General features: G+C 53.9%; 4 protein-coding genes across 4 annotated transcripts; 2 read left to right on the forward strand and 2 right to left on the reverse strand.

Moving 5' to 3' along the window:
• Positions 1–689, reverse strand: BDP81DRAFT_349 (uncharacterized protein). Its single transcript, XM_060586174.1, has 2 exons — positions 502–689; positions 1–438 (listed from the first exon to the last, which is right to left on the reverse strand). The coding sequence occupies exons 1-2, from the start codon at positions 520–522 to the stop codon at positions 121–123; spliced, it is 339 nt and encodes a 112-aa protein (XP_060451221.1). The 5' UTR covers positions 523–689; the 3' UTR covers positions 1–120.
• Positions 690–1,212: 523 nt separating this feature from the next.
• On the forward strand, positions 1,213–3,950 carry BDP81DRAFT_443970 (homoaconitase; the record flags this gene model as incomplete). Its single annotated transcript, XM_060591767.1, has 7 exons — positions 1,213–1,224; positions 1,293–1,584; positions 1,659–2,047; positions 2,100–2,810; positions 2,868–2,887; positions 2,943–3,385; positions 3,460–3,950. The coding sequence occupies 7 exons, from the start codon at positions 1,213–1,215 to the stop codon at positions 3,948–3,950; spliced, it is 2,358 nt and encodes a 785-aa protein (XP_060451222.1).
• Positions 3,951–5,460: 1,510 nt separating this feature from the next.
• On the reverse strand, positions 5,461–6,977 carry BDP81DRAFT_306103 (IPP transferase-domain-containing protein; the record flags this gene model as incomplete). Its single annotated transcript, XM_060583239.1, has 2 exons — positions 5,461–6,840; positions 6,906–6,977. 2 exons carry the CDS (start codon positions 6,975–6,977, stop codon positions 5,461–5,463), a joined length of 1,452 nt encoding a protein of 483 aa, XP_060451223.1.
• Positions 6,978–7,715: 738 nt separating this feature from the next.
• Positions 7,716–9,377, forward strand: BDP81DRAFT_388133 (pre protein translocase; the record flags this gene model as incomplete). Its single annotated transcript, XM_060587057.1, has 3 exons — positions 7,716–7,725; positions 7,902–9,246; positions 9,302–9,377. The coding sequence occupies 3 exons, from the start codon at positions 7,716–7,718 to the stop codon at positions 9,375–9,377; spliced, it is 1,431 nt and encodes a 476-aa protein (XP_060451224.1).
• Positions 9,378–16,846: the final 7,469 nt, after the last annotated feature.

Genomic DNA, 16,846 nt, shown 5'->3' on the forward strand with positions numbered 1-16,846 from the left:
AGGGTGGCATCCAAGGATCAAAGAACAATAAATAGGTAAGAATCCATTCCTCTCACGCAGCTGTCAATTGACACGTGTGATAGACACAGGGTGCCTTACTTGAGAGATCATGGTGGGCAGCTATCGGAGGGATACAGGCCCGGCCTTGAACAAATCGAACGCAAGCCGAGATCCAGGATTCCAGATGCCCGAAGTGCGAGGGGCTTTTTGCTCGCCGAATCCGTGAGTTTTACGGAGGCTGCAGATTGTGCACAAGGCAATCCCGTCGTTCCATTGCATGCGGCTCCATAGACTTGTGCACGGGTAGCAGCTACCGACGAGAGATGTGCAACTTGCACAAACCTTGCGGCATCTAATCACTCCGAACTTGACCAAGTGACCTCTATACTCTGGCACGTGCTGTCTTGCACAATGGAGACAAGCAAGCCAGATCCCTACCTACAAGTTCAGTCATCAACTGTCGGTGACATGCTGGTGATCGACATGTCGAGAATTCCTTACCAGAAGCGTCCGTATCAGCATTACCAGTGTCTTTAACAGAAGACCAAATTCCCCAGTCAAAACTCTGCTCTGCCTGCCTAGCTCTGTTCTTCATCCTCCAGAAGTTTAAGTGAGATCGGCATTCGTATTATTCGGGTCTGCTTGCTCATCGAAAGCTCACCGGTAGTGTCTAAACCAGTAATTGTATCCGCAGACAGAGTCTGGAGTCGCAGTACGGAGTAGACACTGGAGAGATTTGCGGAGTTTTAATCGACTACTGTAAATGCCCCGCAGCTCACGGCGGAATTACATGTCATGAGCCGGCCTTTATCTCCGTGATCCGGGTACAGCCGGCGGTAATGCCTGCGCCTGCGGATGTGGCGTCGTATTCGTTCCCGGAACTCGTCGTATTTCTCGCTTTTCGGATCACCTCGACACCTTGTTCATCTGTATTATGTAAGCCGTTATCACTATATCGATAAGATAAGATTATGCAGAGTCAGAAAGTCGATAAGAGTGCCGAAAAAGGTGCCGAAGCTAACCAATCAGACAGCACCCAAAGGTGATTCCAGAGAACGGCAGCGGCAGCCCCACCCCGGCATCGGTGACTTCCCCACAGACTCCAAATTTTTGGATCCGGCTACCGAACAAGTCACGACTTGACGACGTCGCGAATTGCCGGAGACCAAATTGTTGAACTTTCGGTCATTGGCCTACCCAATTGAAGTCGCAATGTTGCCCATTGTACGTGCGCTCTCTCACATGAATCTCCCATCATGTCGAGGCTCTACTGATCCAATTATCTCCAACAGAGAAGAACAGTGGCGCTTCACGCTGCGAGGAGCTGCCGTCGCAGTCTCCTGCAGCGCCAACTTCCCTCGCGATCGATCCGCCCCAGCTTCTACACGACGACGACCCGTCCCCGCCAGTATGCCTTCCACACACAACTCGAAAACGCCGCGACGGCGACCGACTTTCTCTACACATCCGCCCCCAAGGTCGAAAACCCCCAGACGTTGACGGAGAAGATTGTCCAGCGGCACTCGCTGGGTCTCGCGCCCGGCAAGAAGGTCCGCGCAGGCGACTACGTCACCCTGTCCCCTGGTGAATAATTCCCCCCTTCTCCTATGTATACGCATAAGAGGACCATAAGCGCATAGTGGCTTACAATTGGGAAGGGAAGTGCATGTCTCACGACAACACGGCGCCCATCAGCAACAAGTTCGTTTCCATCGGAGCGACCAAGATCCACGACCCCTCACAACTCGTCTGGACCCTCGATCACGATGTCCAAAACAAGAGCGAGGCCAACCTGAATAAATACAAAAAGATTGAAGAGCTCGGGAAGCAGCACGGTGTGGTTTTCTACCCAGCCGGGCGTGGAATCGGTCACCAGATTATGGTGGAAGAGGGTTACGCATGGCCTGGTACCTTGGCTGTCGCTTCAGACAGTCACTCCAACCACTACGGTGGGATCGGATGCCTTGGTACCGCGGTTGTTCGAACAGATGCCGCCGCCATCTGGGCCACTGGCCGCACATGGTACCAAGTTCCCCCCATTGCCAAGGTACAGTCGACTGTCAGCCATCGCTCAGGGGTTTGTCATTAATGTTACCCAGATCACTTTGACCGGAGTTAAGCCCCCCGGTGTCACTGGAAAGGACATCATCGTCGCACTTTGCGGCTTGTTCAACAAGGACGACGTTCTGAACCACGCCCTCGAGTTCACCGGCTCCGAGGAGACCATGCGAAGCATCCCCGTCGACGAGCGGATAACAGTCGCGAACATGAGCACGGAATGGGGTGCCCTGTCCGCGCTGTTCCCCATCGACCAGACACTGGAGAGATGGCTCCGCGCCAAGGCCACCACCGCGGCGATGCTCAACACAGACGCAGCCGTCAAGGGACGCTGGACCCACGAGCGCGTCGACGAGCTTCTCGAGAACCCTCTCACGGCCGACCCTGGCGCGACATACGCCAAGTCCCTCTACCTGAACCTCGAGACCCTGTCCCCCTTCGTCGCCGGCCCCAACTCTGTCAAGGTCGCGACGCCCCTGAAGGATCTGGAGGCGCAGAACATCAAGATCGACAAGGCTTACCTCGTCTCGTGCACGAACTCGCGTGCATCCGATATCGCCGCTGCGGCGCGCGTTTTCCGTGAGGCTGCCAAGGACGGAGAAACCGCCAAGATCGCGCCGGGCGTTTCCTTCTACCTCGCTGCGGCATCAACCGTTGAGCAGGCGGCTGCTGAGGAGGCTGGCGACTGGCAGACACTCATCGACGCAGGCTGCTCCGTATTACCATCAGGCTGTGGCCCGTGCATTGGTCTCGTAAGTTGATTGCCTCGTCAACAATTCATGATCCATATACTAATCCACTCATTATAGGGAACTGGTCTTCTTGAACCGTTCGTAGTGTCTCTCGAGAAACTTCTTTGGGAACGTCGGCTAACATGCATTCAGAGGCGAAAATGGAATTTCCGCGAGTAACCGCAACTTCAAGGGCCGTATGGGCTCCACCGAAGCCAAGGCCTACCTGGCCAGCCCCGAGGTCGTCGCCGCGAGTGCTTTGAACGGCAAGATCGCCGGCCCCGGCTGGTACCAGCAGCCCCAGGGCGTGGACAAGGTCATTATCGGTGAAGGCGTCGGTGATATCACCGCCGATATCGCCATGAGCATCGACGACGCCCTCGACCAGCTCATCGCGCAAGCCGACAGCATGATTGCCGAGTCTGAGAAGGGAGTCGCCGGTGCCTCTGCTCCCGCTGCTGCTGAGGAGCCAGCCGCCGCCGCGGAGAGCGAGGAGGACAGCTTGACAGAGGTCCTTCCCGGCTTCCCTGAAAAGGTGGAAGGCGAGATCATCTTCTGCGACCAAGATAACATGAACACGGATGGAATCTACCCTGGTACGTGAAAGCGGAGAAAACCCCCAATTTCCAACAAGGCGATCTTCTAACAAGAAAAAAACAAAAAAAAACAGGCAAGTACACCTACCAAGACAACGTCTCCGTCGAGAAGATGGCCGAAGTCTGCATGGAGAACTACGACACCTCCTTCCGCGACATCGCCAAGGCCGGCGACATCCTCGTCTCAGGCTTCAATTTTGGCACAGGCAGCTCGCGCGAGCAGGCCGCGACGGCGATCCTGGCCAAGAAGATCCCGCTGGTCGTGTCTGGCAGTTTCGGCAACATCTTTAGCAGGAACAGCATCAACAACGCGCTCATGGGCGTCGAGGTGCCCAAGCTCGTGCAGCGTCTCCGCGAGACGTTCAAGAACGAGGGCGAGGACAAGGTGCTTACGCGCCGGACGGGCTGGAAGCTCTGCTGGGATTTGAGGCGGTCCAAGGTTATTGTCACCGAGGGCAGTGGGGAGAGCTGGAGTGTCAAGGTTGGTGAGTTGCCGCCTAATGTGCAGGAGGTTATTGCCAAGGGTGGGTTGGAGGCCTGGGTTAAGGCTGAGATTGAGAAGTAGAGGGGATGGTGAATGAGATGGGGAGAATGGAGAGAAGAAGATCGAGATGATCTACGCTTACAACACTGTTTTGAGTACTGCTATTGGGATACAACGGATGAGGCTTGTTTGTAGATTTGGGTTCTAAGAAAAAAGTACGCAATACATTCGGGAGATTAAAGTATTCTACAGATGCCTTGACTAAATGACAGCAAGTGGCATCATCTCAGGAGCGTCGCACGCGTACCAAACCCATGATTTCCTTGGGGGCAGCTTAAAATGCAGTGAATCTGCCTCACTTATTAGGCATGATATGAGGATCGAGAGCCTCTCAGTAGGAGTAAAAAATGCAGTGAATCTGCCACACTTATTAGGCATGATATGAGGATCGAGAGCCTCTCAGTAGGAGTAAAAAATGCAGTGCTCCAGGGCTGGCGACGCTGCACGAAAGTGCCCCCAATCACCTCAACCTCTCTGGGAGGGGGTAAAAATTGCAGTGCTCGGCAGCGCTCGCCTCCGTTGAGCCTCAAAGGGCCGGAGCAGCTTACTCCGTGACCGTCCGCGCCGGCATGAGTTCCAAGGCCCCGCCAAGCTGGAATCGGCGGCAGAGAAGCCTCTGTTATACCAAGTAGGGCTGCTGCTGCTGCATAAAACCAGGAACGTCAAGAAAGCACCGGTCATATAACCACGACGTCAGAGGAGCCCAGAACAAGGAAAGGGAAGAAAAAAAAACTGTGAAAATGACATTTCCATCCTGTTCAACGGGATTCGGATTCCGAAAACTCCAGCACTCCAACATTGGGAACATCACCGTCCTCCTGCCGATCCGATTCCGCTGATCTGATGTTTGGGCATCAGTCCAGGTTCCCCATCGTCCCTCAATTGCCTGAAGCAAGCCAAAAAAAAAGAGTGGAGTTCATTGTTTTGGCTTTCCTCCTCTCGCTCGTTTAGCTCGCTTTCTGCAGGGAAAGCAGGAAAAGCGAAAGCGAAGAATACGACCGGGCCGGGGCAAAGCGAGAGGGAAACCATGTCATCCAACGAGCGAAAGATAGAGGAAAGCTTGGACAGAAATTCAGATAGGTTTTATGCTTATCCATACAAAGTTCAAGAAACTAAAGATGCGTGGGGTAAAAGCGAATACGATTTCCATCACATACCGTCCCGCGTATCCTCCGTACTTCGTACAGCCTGCCGCAGCGTGTTTATATAGGTGCAGCAAATACGCGGGAGGGGTCTTGGGGTTATTAGAGGACCAGGAAACAAGCTTTATGACATTCGATCTTGCTTACTCGTTGCTACCCAAAGGTTGGGTGGTGATCACCTGAGGGTGGAAGGGAGGGGGGAACGATCTAGGCATGTCGCATTCGGAGCCAGGACGAGCCGAGCCGAGCCTCACAAGATGCATGACTTCGGGAAGAGCAGACGACGAACATGGTCAGATGAACGGGCAAGGGATGAAGAGAAGATGAGCAGAGTTCTCTCAAGAATGAGTCTTTTTTTCTCTCTCGTTGATCTGACGAGTTTGGCTATCTCACGACGGCACATCAAACATGCCCAGCCCATCGACCTCGGTACTCGACCCTCGATCGCCCACGGAGCCGTCCTTCTCCTCATCAGCCTCAGCGGGCACGACAGCCAAGGGCCTCTCGGTAGCAACCAGCGCCCTCCTCTTCGTCTTCTTCATCAGCACATTGTGCCGCCGGCTCTTGACGTGCTTCGTCCAATCCTGCTCTGTGACGCACGTCGTCTTGCAGACCTCACACGTCCGCCGACACAGCGTGCGCCCCGTTTGCGCCGTCGCCTCCCTAAGCACTTCCCGCGCCGTCGCCGATAGGTCCGCGGGCGCGGGCATAGCGTCGCCCTCGAGGAAGCGCTTTGCGACATCGACGGCCGGTTCGGCGACGTTAGACGACCATTGCGACACATCGGTGCTATTCATGACAAAGAGGTGATCTAGCGCACCAGGCTGTTCTTGGAGGATGGGTACGATCTTGGTGCGGATCCATCGCGTTTGATACTTTGCGTACTGTCGGGTCGAAGTCTTCATCTGTTCAAGCCCCGCGGCTCTGAGAGCGTCCAAAGTCTCTGAATCGGTGGCAGGATCGCTGGTGTTGAGGGCCTTGAGGTAAGGCGAAAACTCCTTGAAGCCGATCGATTGCCAGATGCCGCGGGTGTAGTCCACCTCCTGGCCAACAGCCTCCTTGGCCTTGACGTATTCATACATGGATTGTGTCTCGTCGTTGAGGCCGACGGTGAGCATCTTATCTACGCGCTTGTCGAGGCGCTCTTTGAGCACTTCGGGTTCGGAATACACCCAGAAGAGCAGTGTCTGCCAAGGGCTTGCACTGCTATCACCTTCGGGCGTGTTCTCGGTCGTCTTGCGCTGGCGCTGCTCTGCGTAGATTTCCGACGCCGGGCGGCCGTGTTGGAGGTATATGTGCAGCGAGCGCGAAATCTTGCGCCGGTCGTTGGGATGCCACCGGTCCGCCATGACGGGATCAACCTCCCGCAGCTTGGCGAGTATGACCTCGGTCGGTTCGTTAAGAATCGGAAACGAGGATGCATCTTCGTCTTTGACGTCTGCAGCGCCATCCTGCGCTTTCTCATTCTCCGCGCCGACGAGGGTATCTTCGAAGAGTAACGCATTCGTGTAGTAGTGCGTGCCGCCGACGACGATGGGCAAGTTGCCCCGGCTGCGTATCTCGTGGATGACCTTGTTCGCTTCGCGCTTAAAGTCTTCGACTATCCAAGTGGGCTGGTCGAGGCCGATGTGGTCGAGTAAGTGGTGGGGAACACCGCGGCGCTCTTCGGTGGTGATCTTGTTCGTGATGATGGGCAGGCCTTTGTACATCTGCATGGCGTCTGCGTTGATGATTTCGCCATTGTAGCGAGTCGCAAGTTCGACTGCGAGCTGTGGACAGGTCACTGTCAGCCAAGGCGCATAATGATGATGGTGCGACAGCTTGCTCGACTCACCTCTGATTTTCCAGTTCCGGTCGATCCCAAGATAACCACCAAGGGTTCCGCGGTCGCATTTCGGGCTGTCATGCTGCCAACAACATTGTGTATGAACCTTCGGCCTATCACAGACCGAAAGATCATACCCAGAGAACCACCGAGAAAGGACACGGGGGAGGTTTACAGCATCGCGACTGTAAATGCTGCTTCGTATCCTGTGTTGGCGGGTCTTTGACTCTTTGGTGACTGCTATATGACTCTGTATAGGTGGTGACAGTTGCTCCTAGGTGGGAGATTGGGCAGGTGGCATCAGAATGCATCGGAACGCGCCAGAAGAAAAAAAGTTTAGCGGGCAGGCACTGGATTGGGTGGGCGCTAGGATCCCTGAAGACCCCTGGCTGGAAGCTCGAGCCGAAAATGTGGAGGAGACAGCTTAAAGCTGTGTCCCCTGAATCCCCCAATTTGCTTCCCCCAATTCCCTAGCACGCCTAGGTACTCCGTAATAAGGCCTACTAATGCTGAAAGGTAGTGATTGGACGCATCACGTGTTCTGACAAAGCTCCAAAATTTTGGACACATCGACAATTTGGCGTTTTTGAAGCCAGATCGCAGCCGACCCTCTTTTTTGGGCTTCCCTCCCGTTTCTGTTGCTCCTTCCTCTCCTTAATAACCTCCTCTCTCCATCTCCCCATCACCACTTCTCCTCACCCCCTTCGCCACAACCTCTGGAGCCATTGTCGCTCTCTACCTCTCTCTTCTTCTCCCCTTCTTCACCTGGATGAATTAATCCTTTTGTTTATTGATTTCTGCCTACTGTAACAGCCCATCATGAGTTCCCGTAAGTTCATCCACCCAGCCCAGCCAACCTCCGCGAATCGCTTGCTTGGAGGGCGCATAGCTCCAAAAAGGACGCGCGCGAGATTTGTCGCCAGCGAATGCCGCCGCAATGCCCAACGAGCAACCACATCATACTAGGACAACTCAATGGCTAACCAACGCGCTTTCGCATCACAGTACGGTTCCTCGACCTGGTCAAGCCGTTCGTGCCGTTCCTCCCTGAGGTTCAGCAGCCGGAGACCAAGGTTCCCTTCAACCAGAAGCTGATGTGGACGGCCCTCACCCTCCTCATCTTCTTGGTCATGAGCCAGATGCCCCTGTACGGCATTGTCTCTTCCGACAACTCGGATCCCCTATACTGGCTGCGTATGGTTATGGCGAGTAACCGCGGAACCCTGATGGAGCTGGGTATCACCCCCATCATCTCCTCCGGCATGGTCTTCCAGCTCCTTGCTGGTACCCACATGATCGACGTCAACCTCGACCTCAAGAGCGACCGCGAGCTGTACCAGACCGCCCAGAAGCTCTTTGCCTTCATTCTCTCCGCCGGTACCGCCACTGTCTACGTCTTCACCGGTCTCTACGGCCGACCTTCCGACCTTGGCGCCGGTATCGTCTTCCTCCTCGTTCTCCAGCTCTTCGTTGCCGGCATGATCGTCATTCTCCTCGACGAGCTCCTCCAGAAGGGATACGGCCTCGGCTCCGGTATCTCTCTATTCATCGCCACCAACATTTGCGAGTCCATCATGTGGAAGGCCTTCTCCCCCACCACCATTAACACCGGTCGTGGCCCCGAGTTCGAGGGTGCCGTCATCGCCCTTTTCCACCTTCTCCTCACCTGGCCCAACAAGCAGCGCGCTCTCCAGGAGGCCTTCTACCGCCAGAACCTCCCCAACATCATGAACCTCCTGGCCACCATCCTCGTCTTCGCTGCCGTTATCTACCTCCAGGGCTTCCGCGTCGAGATCCCCGTCAAGTCCTCCCGCCAGCGTGGTGCCCGTGGTTCTTACCCCGTCCGCCTCTTCTACACCTCTAACATGCCCATCATGCTGCAGTCCGCTCTGTCCTCCAACATCTTCCTCATCAGCCAGATGCTGTACTCTCGCTTCTCTGACAACCTCCTCGTCCGTCTTTTCGGTGTCTGGGAGGCCAAGGACGGCTCTGCTCAGCTCTCTGCCATCTCCGGCCTGGCTTACTACATGTCTCCTCCCTTGAACTTCAAGGACGCCCTTCTCGACCCCATCCACACCGCTGTCTACATCGTCTACATGCTGGGTGCCTGCGCCATCTTCTCCAAGACCTGGATTGAGGTTTCCGGCTCCAGCCCCCGCGATGTCGCCAAGCAGCTCAAGGACCAGGGTCTTGTCATGGCCGGTCACCGTGACCAGAGCATGTACAAGGAGCTCAAGCGCATCATCCCCACTGCCGCTGCCTTTGGCGGTGCTTGCATCGGTGCTCTCTCCGTTGCCAGCGACCTCATGGGCGCCCTCGGCTCCGGCACTGGTACTCTCCTGGCTGTCACGTAAGTTTATGTCTTTGTCCAATATTCTCAAGAACACGTTCTAACACACTCTTAGCATCATCTACGGCTACTTCGAGATTGCTGCCAAGGAGGGTGACCTGTCCGGCATGAAGGGCATGATTATGGGTTAAATGTTGCCAGGCAACGCGACCGACATATCCCCCTTTCAGATATATCGAAGCTTCTTCCTTTGTTTATGCGAGGCTTCTAGCGGCCATTATACCAATGGTGGCGTCCTGTGTAATACCACGGCATACATTATTAAAAAAGTCATGATGAGGTCTTCAATTATTGGAGAACAAAAGCAACGGGATCACACGGTGATGGGTTCAAGGTAGCATTGGCGAACGGGCGCGCCGCTCTTGCGGAGCATCTCGATGAAGAATGGCAGGACGATGAGGTTACTGCAGACTACGACAGAACATGTTGTGAGTCGAAGTATCCCCTCCGCGCCCATCTACCGAGACTACGTACTGTAGAGTATTGTATCTAAGACCATGTATGCGAACAAATCCGTTCCACACACCCCAACGACCTAGTTCCATGTGTCTGCATCCGAAAGCGGTGACTGGTGATGTCTCCAATAACATGTATGCACCCTAGGAATTATAACTTGAGGACGTGCAACAGATCATGACTTTTGACTCTTGGTGGCTCGATTGGGGGGCCTTAGCCTGACGGACTCTGGTCCGTTATCGTCCGAAGACTCAGGGCATATGATTACTCGATTGTAGGTTTTCATTGATTGTTTTACTCTAGTGCAAGAGCAGCTTCCCTCGTTTCTTAATAACAAGTTCAGCTTCAGCAAATCCCTATCCAGTGTCCCGCAACACTCATCACTAAGGTACTTAGAATCCGGGACGTCTCAAGAAAGTATAAAAGAGAACCGATCCTCGACAAGAGACAATGAAGCCAGCAAGAGCATCGCTGGGAGTACCATATATATATATATATAATGCGTCGCCATCCTCTTCCTCATTGTCGAGTCGGACTATCTTAGCCGTTGCTCATCGAGACAAAACCCGTAAGCCTTTTCCCACACATTAGCTACCTAGTACCTACCGTTCCTCGCCATTCTCCTATAGTTCTACGTGACGAATACGTGTATGACGATTCACGAAGCAGTAAAAGATATCCCGTAGCTTTTATGTAACGAAGGGGTACTGGGACTTGCCTTGAATAATGAGAAAAGTTTAGTAATGACCCGCGTTTCGCTCTCTAAGCTACCCATCGGGCTCCCGCTGTTCCGTCTATCGCTCTGTCTACTTTTCTCATCGTTACTCCGCCTTCTAGACTACTTTCCTCTATGCTACCCTAGCTGTCCTCCCGTAATTCAACGGAAACGAATACGTACAGGGCGACGAACGAAGCAGTAAACGACTTGCCCATAGCTTCTATTTCACGTCGGGGTACTAGGACTTGCCTCGAACAGTAGACTCATCAAAGAGTTTGCTCCTTTCCTCCATCTGCTGCTTCTTTCATTGCAACCTGCCTCAGCGCGGTCCTGCGTAGAACCGGGACCACTGGTGAGTACTGCCATGCTTTTATAGCTCACCAAAGGCAGAGTTTGGCTGGGCCCGTGGCTAGCTGCTGGCTCAAAAGCAGCGGTTACGGCCAAAAGTACCTACATGTAGGTAGCCCATCATGACATGATTGAGTGAGGTAAATTGTAGATTCGATATGGGACCATCTTCACTGAATCCGCAAACGCTGGATACTCCTGCCCTGGATATTGCACCCCAGAACGGCTCTACTCTTGCTCCAATATCAAAGTAATCTCGCGGTGGGTACGTCTCCGTGTCTATAGATTTGCAGGTCATACTCTATAGTTAGCTTCCATCTACATTGGTTACCTAGTCTGTACTAAGTGTACACAAGACATTTGCGTTGGGTAAAGATATATGCTTATGCTAATCCACCATCCTGGATCACTCAAGATCATTCAAAGACTACTATCAAAGTGTTTCAGTTCAGCCAATACCCTCATGACCATGTTCGAGCCAGCCTTTCTTGAGCTGACTGGTGACAGATGTCATCTCCATCTTCAAGTAAATTCGTTCCCTCTGGCTATGGGCAACGTACCTTACGTACAGATGGATAAAGAGCAGTCGAGATACTGTACTTCAGCTCATACTTGAAGTAATTGAAGTGATGAGACATGCGACCAAGACCCCATAAACTGCGCTTAACAGCTTCGCGGTATCGTGTGTAACATTTGGCTTACAAACTTTGCTCTGGAGTGTTGCATTTGGTGCCAGACCTGGCCAGACAGACTCCTCACTCTCAGATATATGGGAGCTTGCTACCTTGGGTTAATAAAGAGCACCTATGCTATATTGCCATTGTTGCATGGAGGTCTACTTGCAACCCTTGTGATAGCTGATTTGGGCGAAAGGTGAGGGACCCTGGGTGCCTTTGGGGAGCTTCGAGCGTAGTTACACAACAGCGCGGAAACTTTGGCATACGAAACTACGAGAATATGAGGAAGACGACGGAGCGGCTCGTACTCTCTCCAAGGACCTTTTCTCCTTCCTTGGCCCCCAATACGATGCGGTGCCATGCTGACTAGCCTCGCCGCCGCCCTTGGATTCATGTACGAACGATCCACATGGGGTGAGCAGGGACTCTATAACAAGAAGGTCGATATCTCAACCCACCCCCGGCGGCCCCGGCGAACCGTCGTTGGTTTAGCTAAAAAAGTTTCCCCTGCAGAGTACATATCAAAACTCACGTCAGCATATTCACGAAACCCGCCATTGGCGAGGCGGCTATCGTCTCCTGTCGCCCCGGGAGGCTCGTGTATATAACGGCGGCGGGCAACGACATGACAAGGGGAGCACAACGATCACAACAGCAACAAAAGTTCCTCGGCCTCGCATAATGACAAAATAACGGAGCCTAGACCGTGGTGACTTCCCGCCTCGCACCTGCATACTTGTCCTTCCGCCTCCCCGACGTTAGACAAAATGGTGGATAGAGGTCTAGTCGTTTGCGGTCACTGGGGGGCTAACAATGGCATTGCCTCTCTGCACAAATAGATCAGAAGGCATTGCCCAATGATCGGTACCAAATCATGGGTTAGGGTAGTTGAGCGTGTCTCGGCGTGGGGGGGGGTGGGAGGCAGGCCAAACTGTTCTTGGCCGGCCTCGGAATAGGTAGCGCGTCTGCGCTTGGGATGGGTTCCTGGGGCGTCGACCGGTGACATGTTGGGACTGCCTTAGCTCTACGCCTTGCCTGATGTCTGTTGTGATGGCCTCTGTTATGTTTGAAGTTTGGAGGGGTGGCGGCGGCAGTGTGCTACTTTGATCAAGACTCGTTGGTCAAAACTGTAGAGGGTTGGGTGATCTGTATCTAGGAATCACTGCAAGATCTTCTCAAGTGAGGGATACCGCCGTCATTATCGAGGCCTCGCCTCTTACCTGATATGCCAAGATAAGATGCAAAGGAGGAGCTGGATGACCAGCTTTCCGATATTTTAGTATACGTATGTCGCCCTGGAAGACCCAGCCCCAGCTCCGGCAAAATACTCGGCGGCAGATGCCGCAAATTGAACCCTCGAGGCAGCCAGGCGATCTTTCCGTAGCTAACTCGGAATAAAAACACAAGAAAGCGGCAGTTATGGAATCGCAAGGGGCTTGCCGAGTACCGACGCGCGGTCACCTGTCTTGGGGACCGTTGACGTGCCGGCCAAGGGAATCGCGACTTGCAAGAAATGAGATTGTTTGTCTCAGATTCCATTGCTCCGCTGGGTTTCTTATTTTGATACTGCTCTGGAGCAGTGTCTTGTTGAAAGGATACAGACGTCTCCTGAGAAACACATGCCTGGCTCCATTCTACAGCAAACAGTAAATGCTAGGTCTCATTCCTTGACTCGGACGCTGGTCGAGACTGATGGGCAGTCCCGAGAAAACGGAGGGAAGAGGTTCGGGCTTGAAAGCACACGGATTGCCTTACACACAACGCCCCTTGGCATCAGGCGACGATGGGGACATATATTGGAGGAACAGTCCCCTGACAGAAAGATTATCTGATTGATAATGTGATCCTCTGGCCAGGATCTGGTCGAGTAAGAAGAGGCCGATCGCCTAGGTGGGCACGGACAATTACTGCCAAGATGTGCGATGTACAGATACAAAAACGACTGATTTTCTGTCGGTCAACGAGGGGACATCACAGTCGAGCAAAGAGAATCGCTCTTTGCCTGTGAAAGTGAGAAGAAGGCTGCGACAGCAAGTGATCCGAGTGGATGAAGCCCAACAATGGGTGTGTCATTTGGTCAGGATCAGCGTTGAGTAGGTAGACCGTAGCTAGCTGGTAGTTGACGTCCAGGATGATATGATGTACTTTAGAGTTCCCCGGACAGTAGTTCGTCTTCCTGACCGCATCTGCGCTGTAACGTCAAAAGAGGAGAGAAGTGACAGGGCTTCATCGACGACCCTGCCTGCGCTTGGAGAGTGGGAACAGTTCCCCGGGCCAGGAGTAGGACAGACAGGTCGGAGTTGAGTTGGTACGGAGAACGTGCACTGCTCGGAGCCGCCGCAACGCCGAAGCCACCATTGCACGCTTGCGTGCTGCAAGCCGTTGAACACGCGAGGTCCGCTTCTTATCGAACAATGGCCGGGCCAATCATGAGCTACTGGCACGGTGCTGGTTGATCTGTAGCGCCTCCAACCCCCGCAACCATGCCATTGTGTGCTTCAGCCGGCTGCATGTACGCACAGGACGAGACTAGGAAATAGTATTGGGCGGTTTCCTCCAGAGGGCTGCATCCATCGGGTGGTAGCGTCTTGTCCAAGTTGTAGCCGTGTAAAGGTGGCGGTGGATGGTGACAGGGTCAAGCGGACATAACTGTGTTTGTAGTTCTGCGGTCCCGAATGGCGGTGAAGGTGAGTCAGAAGCCGTTGATATGTAATTGCGTCGTGGCGGTCGACTGCCGCTCTTTTGAGATGGACTATGGGCCTAGGGGCCACGATAGAGACGAATCTGGGATGGGGCTTGTAGCAAAGGATCGGGTTCCCTAGCATTATCTTGCCTCAATGGGAAGGTCGACCATCTGGCAGTGATGGTGCCTGGAGGTGCGGGTTCATGGGGCTCGATTCTAATTTCTAGAGGGTCGAGTCCAGATATGCTCAGTCCAAGCGATGTTGCGTGATTTGCCCGGGCTACCTCTGTCCTGAAAGACAAACAATTGAGGGGTTTTGGAGTGCATTGCAGAGAGCAGCCGCGTGATGAATGGATAAGCAAATCAATTGACGTGATTGGAGTCTGCTGGCAGGTCATGAGGCTTCGGTTTCGCCATAGGGAATGCTCGCCTATCGTTTCTTTGGAGTCTGGCCTGGATCCCGGAAACTGGTGCCGGGGTTACGGATACTGAGGGCTCTTTATTGTTTGCTGCGGCTCGAGTTGATTCTGTCAAAGACTGGGATGTGCAATCAAGTCAGCACAACTCCTCCAGCTTGCAAATTCGCGAGGCATAACAGGATGCTTCCAATGTCAGATGCCCTCGCAGCTTGCATCCGGAAGCATTCTTTGGATGCAGTCAGCAGTACCGGGGGCATTGAGTGTCGGGCAAAGAGCTACGCAATGCATCTGTAGTGGTTGCAGGCGAAATTGGCTTCTGACGTTGGCGGCGGGAGCGGCAGCGGAAACGGCGCACCGCATGTTCCTGGGCCGGGAGAGGTTGGAAACCTTGAGCCTCGTGGCGGCTATACCGTACTCGGTCTTCACAGTCTGTCCTCGTCGAAGCAGCTGGATAGATGTGGGATGTTCCTGGTCAAAGGCATTGTGTATAACTGTCAACCTGGCTTGCAAGCAGCCTTTTTCTCAAGTTTTGGCGGTAGGACATTGGCGGACAGACGGTTAAGCATGACATACTCTCGCAAAGTACGGACGAGGGGCGTGAGCGCAAAATGGCCATGCCAAAGTCAGGACGTAGGTATTGTTGGCGGATACCGGTATCCCAGCGTGGCATTCGCGGTAGGTAGGTCAAGGTGATGTAAGACACCCCATCGGTGCCCACCACTTGGTAGAAAGTCTGGAGCTCTGGCTTGGCTTGAGACATGATGCTGATCTCATCGGTAGTTGCAGGTTGTAGGTCTCCGATTGTCACAGGCAAGTCGCAAAGTCGCAAAGCCGCAACAGCGTTTCTTCGTCTTCTGCTTTGTTGGCCGGATGTGCTACAGTATCAGGGAGTGTCGCTGCTGCTGATACGGCGTTGCGTATGCCGCTGTTTCCTGCAACAATAAACACGGCGTGTGGAGCAGAGGAGTGTGGAAAGGCTGCCAGGCCGACGGTGGGAGGCCAGCATCTGCCTGCGAGGGCGTCAGGCCGCCGGGAGCAACGTCTATGGCCCAGGGAGGGATGCATGGCTGGTGATTGCAGGACGAATGTTTGGTAGATGAATGAGAGAATGATGTCAAAGATAGAGAAGCCGCAGGTGTACCAGGAAGGGAGGACGATATCGAGAACTGAGAAAGGACGGTACAGCCGGGTAGTGCAAGACTCACGATGGCTTCCTTCCTTCCCTACCTTCCTTCCCTGGGCTCTGTCCTCTGTTACATGCAACGGTCTTTCCCATTGTTTATTCGCCCTTGCCGTTTCTCACAAGCTTCAAAAGACACTAAGTAGGTACGTACCGTTGTATGGCTTGTCGATGAAATTTCTTAATCTTCGGGTTGAATTAACTGCCTGACTGCACATGCGGTGGGCGGTGGGGGGCGGAACTCCAGAGTTCAAACAATCGAGCGATGCAAGGCGAGACATGGGACTGCAGCCATTCTGGATTATGGATATGCATCCCGTACAAAGAAGCAGAGCAGCACATGCTTGCCAGGAATTGAAGCTTCCCACTGGTCGAGGGCTCAACGCTGCTATCGTCGTGCATATGGGCGGGGAGGCATGACCCTGCACACCCTGGCTCGACCTGCACTGCACTGCACCTCGGGGTACGGAGTGCCATCTGCATGCCTTCATTCTGTTGTACGGATACTCTGCATTCATTGCGTCTTGTTGCTTGTCTCGTTGGCTTCATTCCGCCGGACGAGCCATCTACCTACGGGCTGCGGCGTCATGCTGAAAATACGCCCTATTCGTGCCTTGCCTTACTACTCTCTGGTGGGCAAGGCGAGGCATGCCAGGTACTCCATACGCCAGAACAGACCACACTGTGACAACGACAGACGAGTCACGACAACAAGGCGGGACGACCAAGGGCGAGGACGGGCCCTGCATCGTTGAGAACCTTCGTCTTTACACACAGACTCTCAGTCCCAGCCCCGACACAATACTTCGTACGCAATACGGGTGCATTTCCCTACAACCAGTCTACGGAGTACCACAGTGACCAGATACTCAGATAACTCATCCAGACTCGACTGTTTTGTTACCAAACAGTGACACTGGCGCTCGCCCCCCTCCACACCTTTTTTCTCCTCCCCCTTCAGAAGTTCAGGCTTCCCCTTCCCTCGCTTTCTCGGATCCAGACCCAAGGTACCTTTGCTGGGTCCCGCTCCAGCTACTAACCCGTTATTGCTCGCCGCGGACTGCCTCATTGCTGCTCCGGCCTCGCCTTCCTTGCGCCTTGCGGATACCTGTCTGTACC

Source organism: Colletotrichum phormii (genome assembly GCF_030913505.1).
Source record: "Colletotrichum phormii strain CBS 102054 chromosome Unknown BDP81scaffold_1, whole genome shotgun sequence".
Lineage (NCBI taxonomy): Eukaryota > Fungi > Ascomycota > Sordariomycetes > Glomerellales > Glomerellaceae > Colletotrichum > Colletotrichum phormii.

Coding starts and splice junctions, on each gene's coding strand:
- BDP81DRAFT_349 (XM_060586174.1), bottom strand. CDS start 522: ATGCTGATACGGACGCTTCTG. Junction 439..501: donor TGCTGATACGGACGCTTCTG/GTAAGGAATTCT, acceptor CTGAACTTGTAG/GTAGGGATCTGGCTTGCTTG.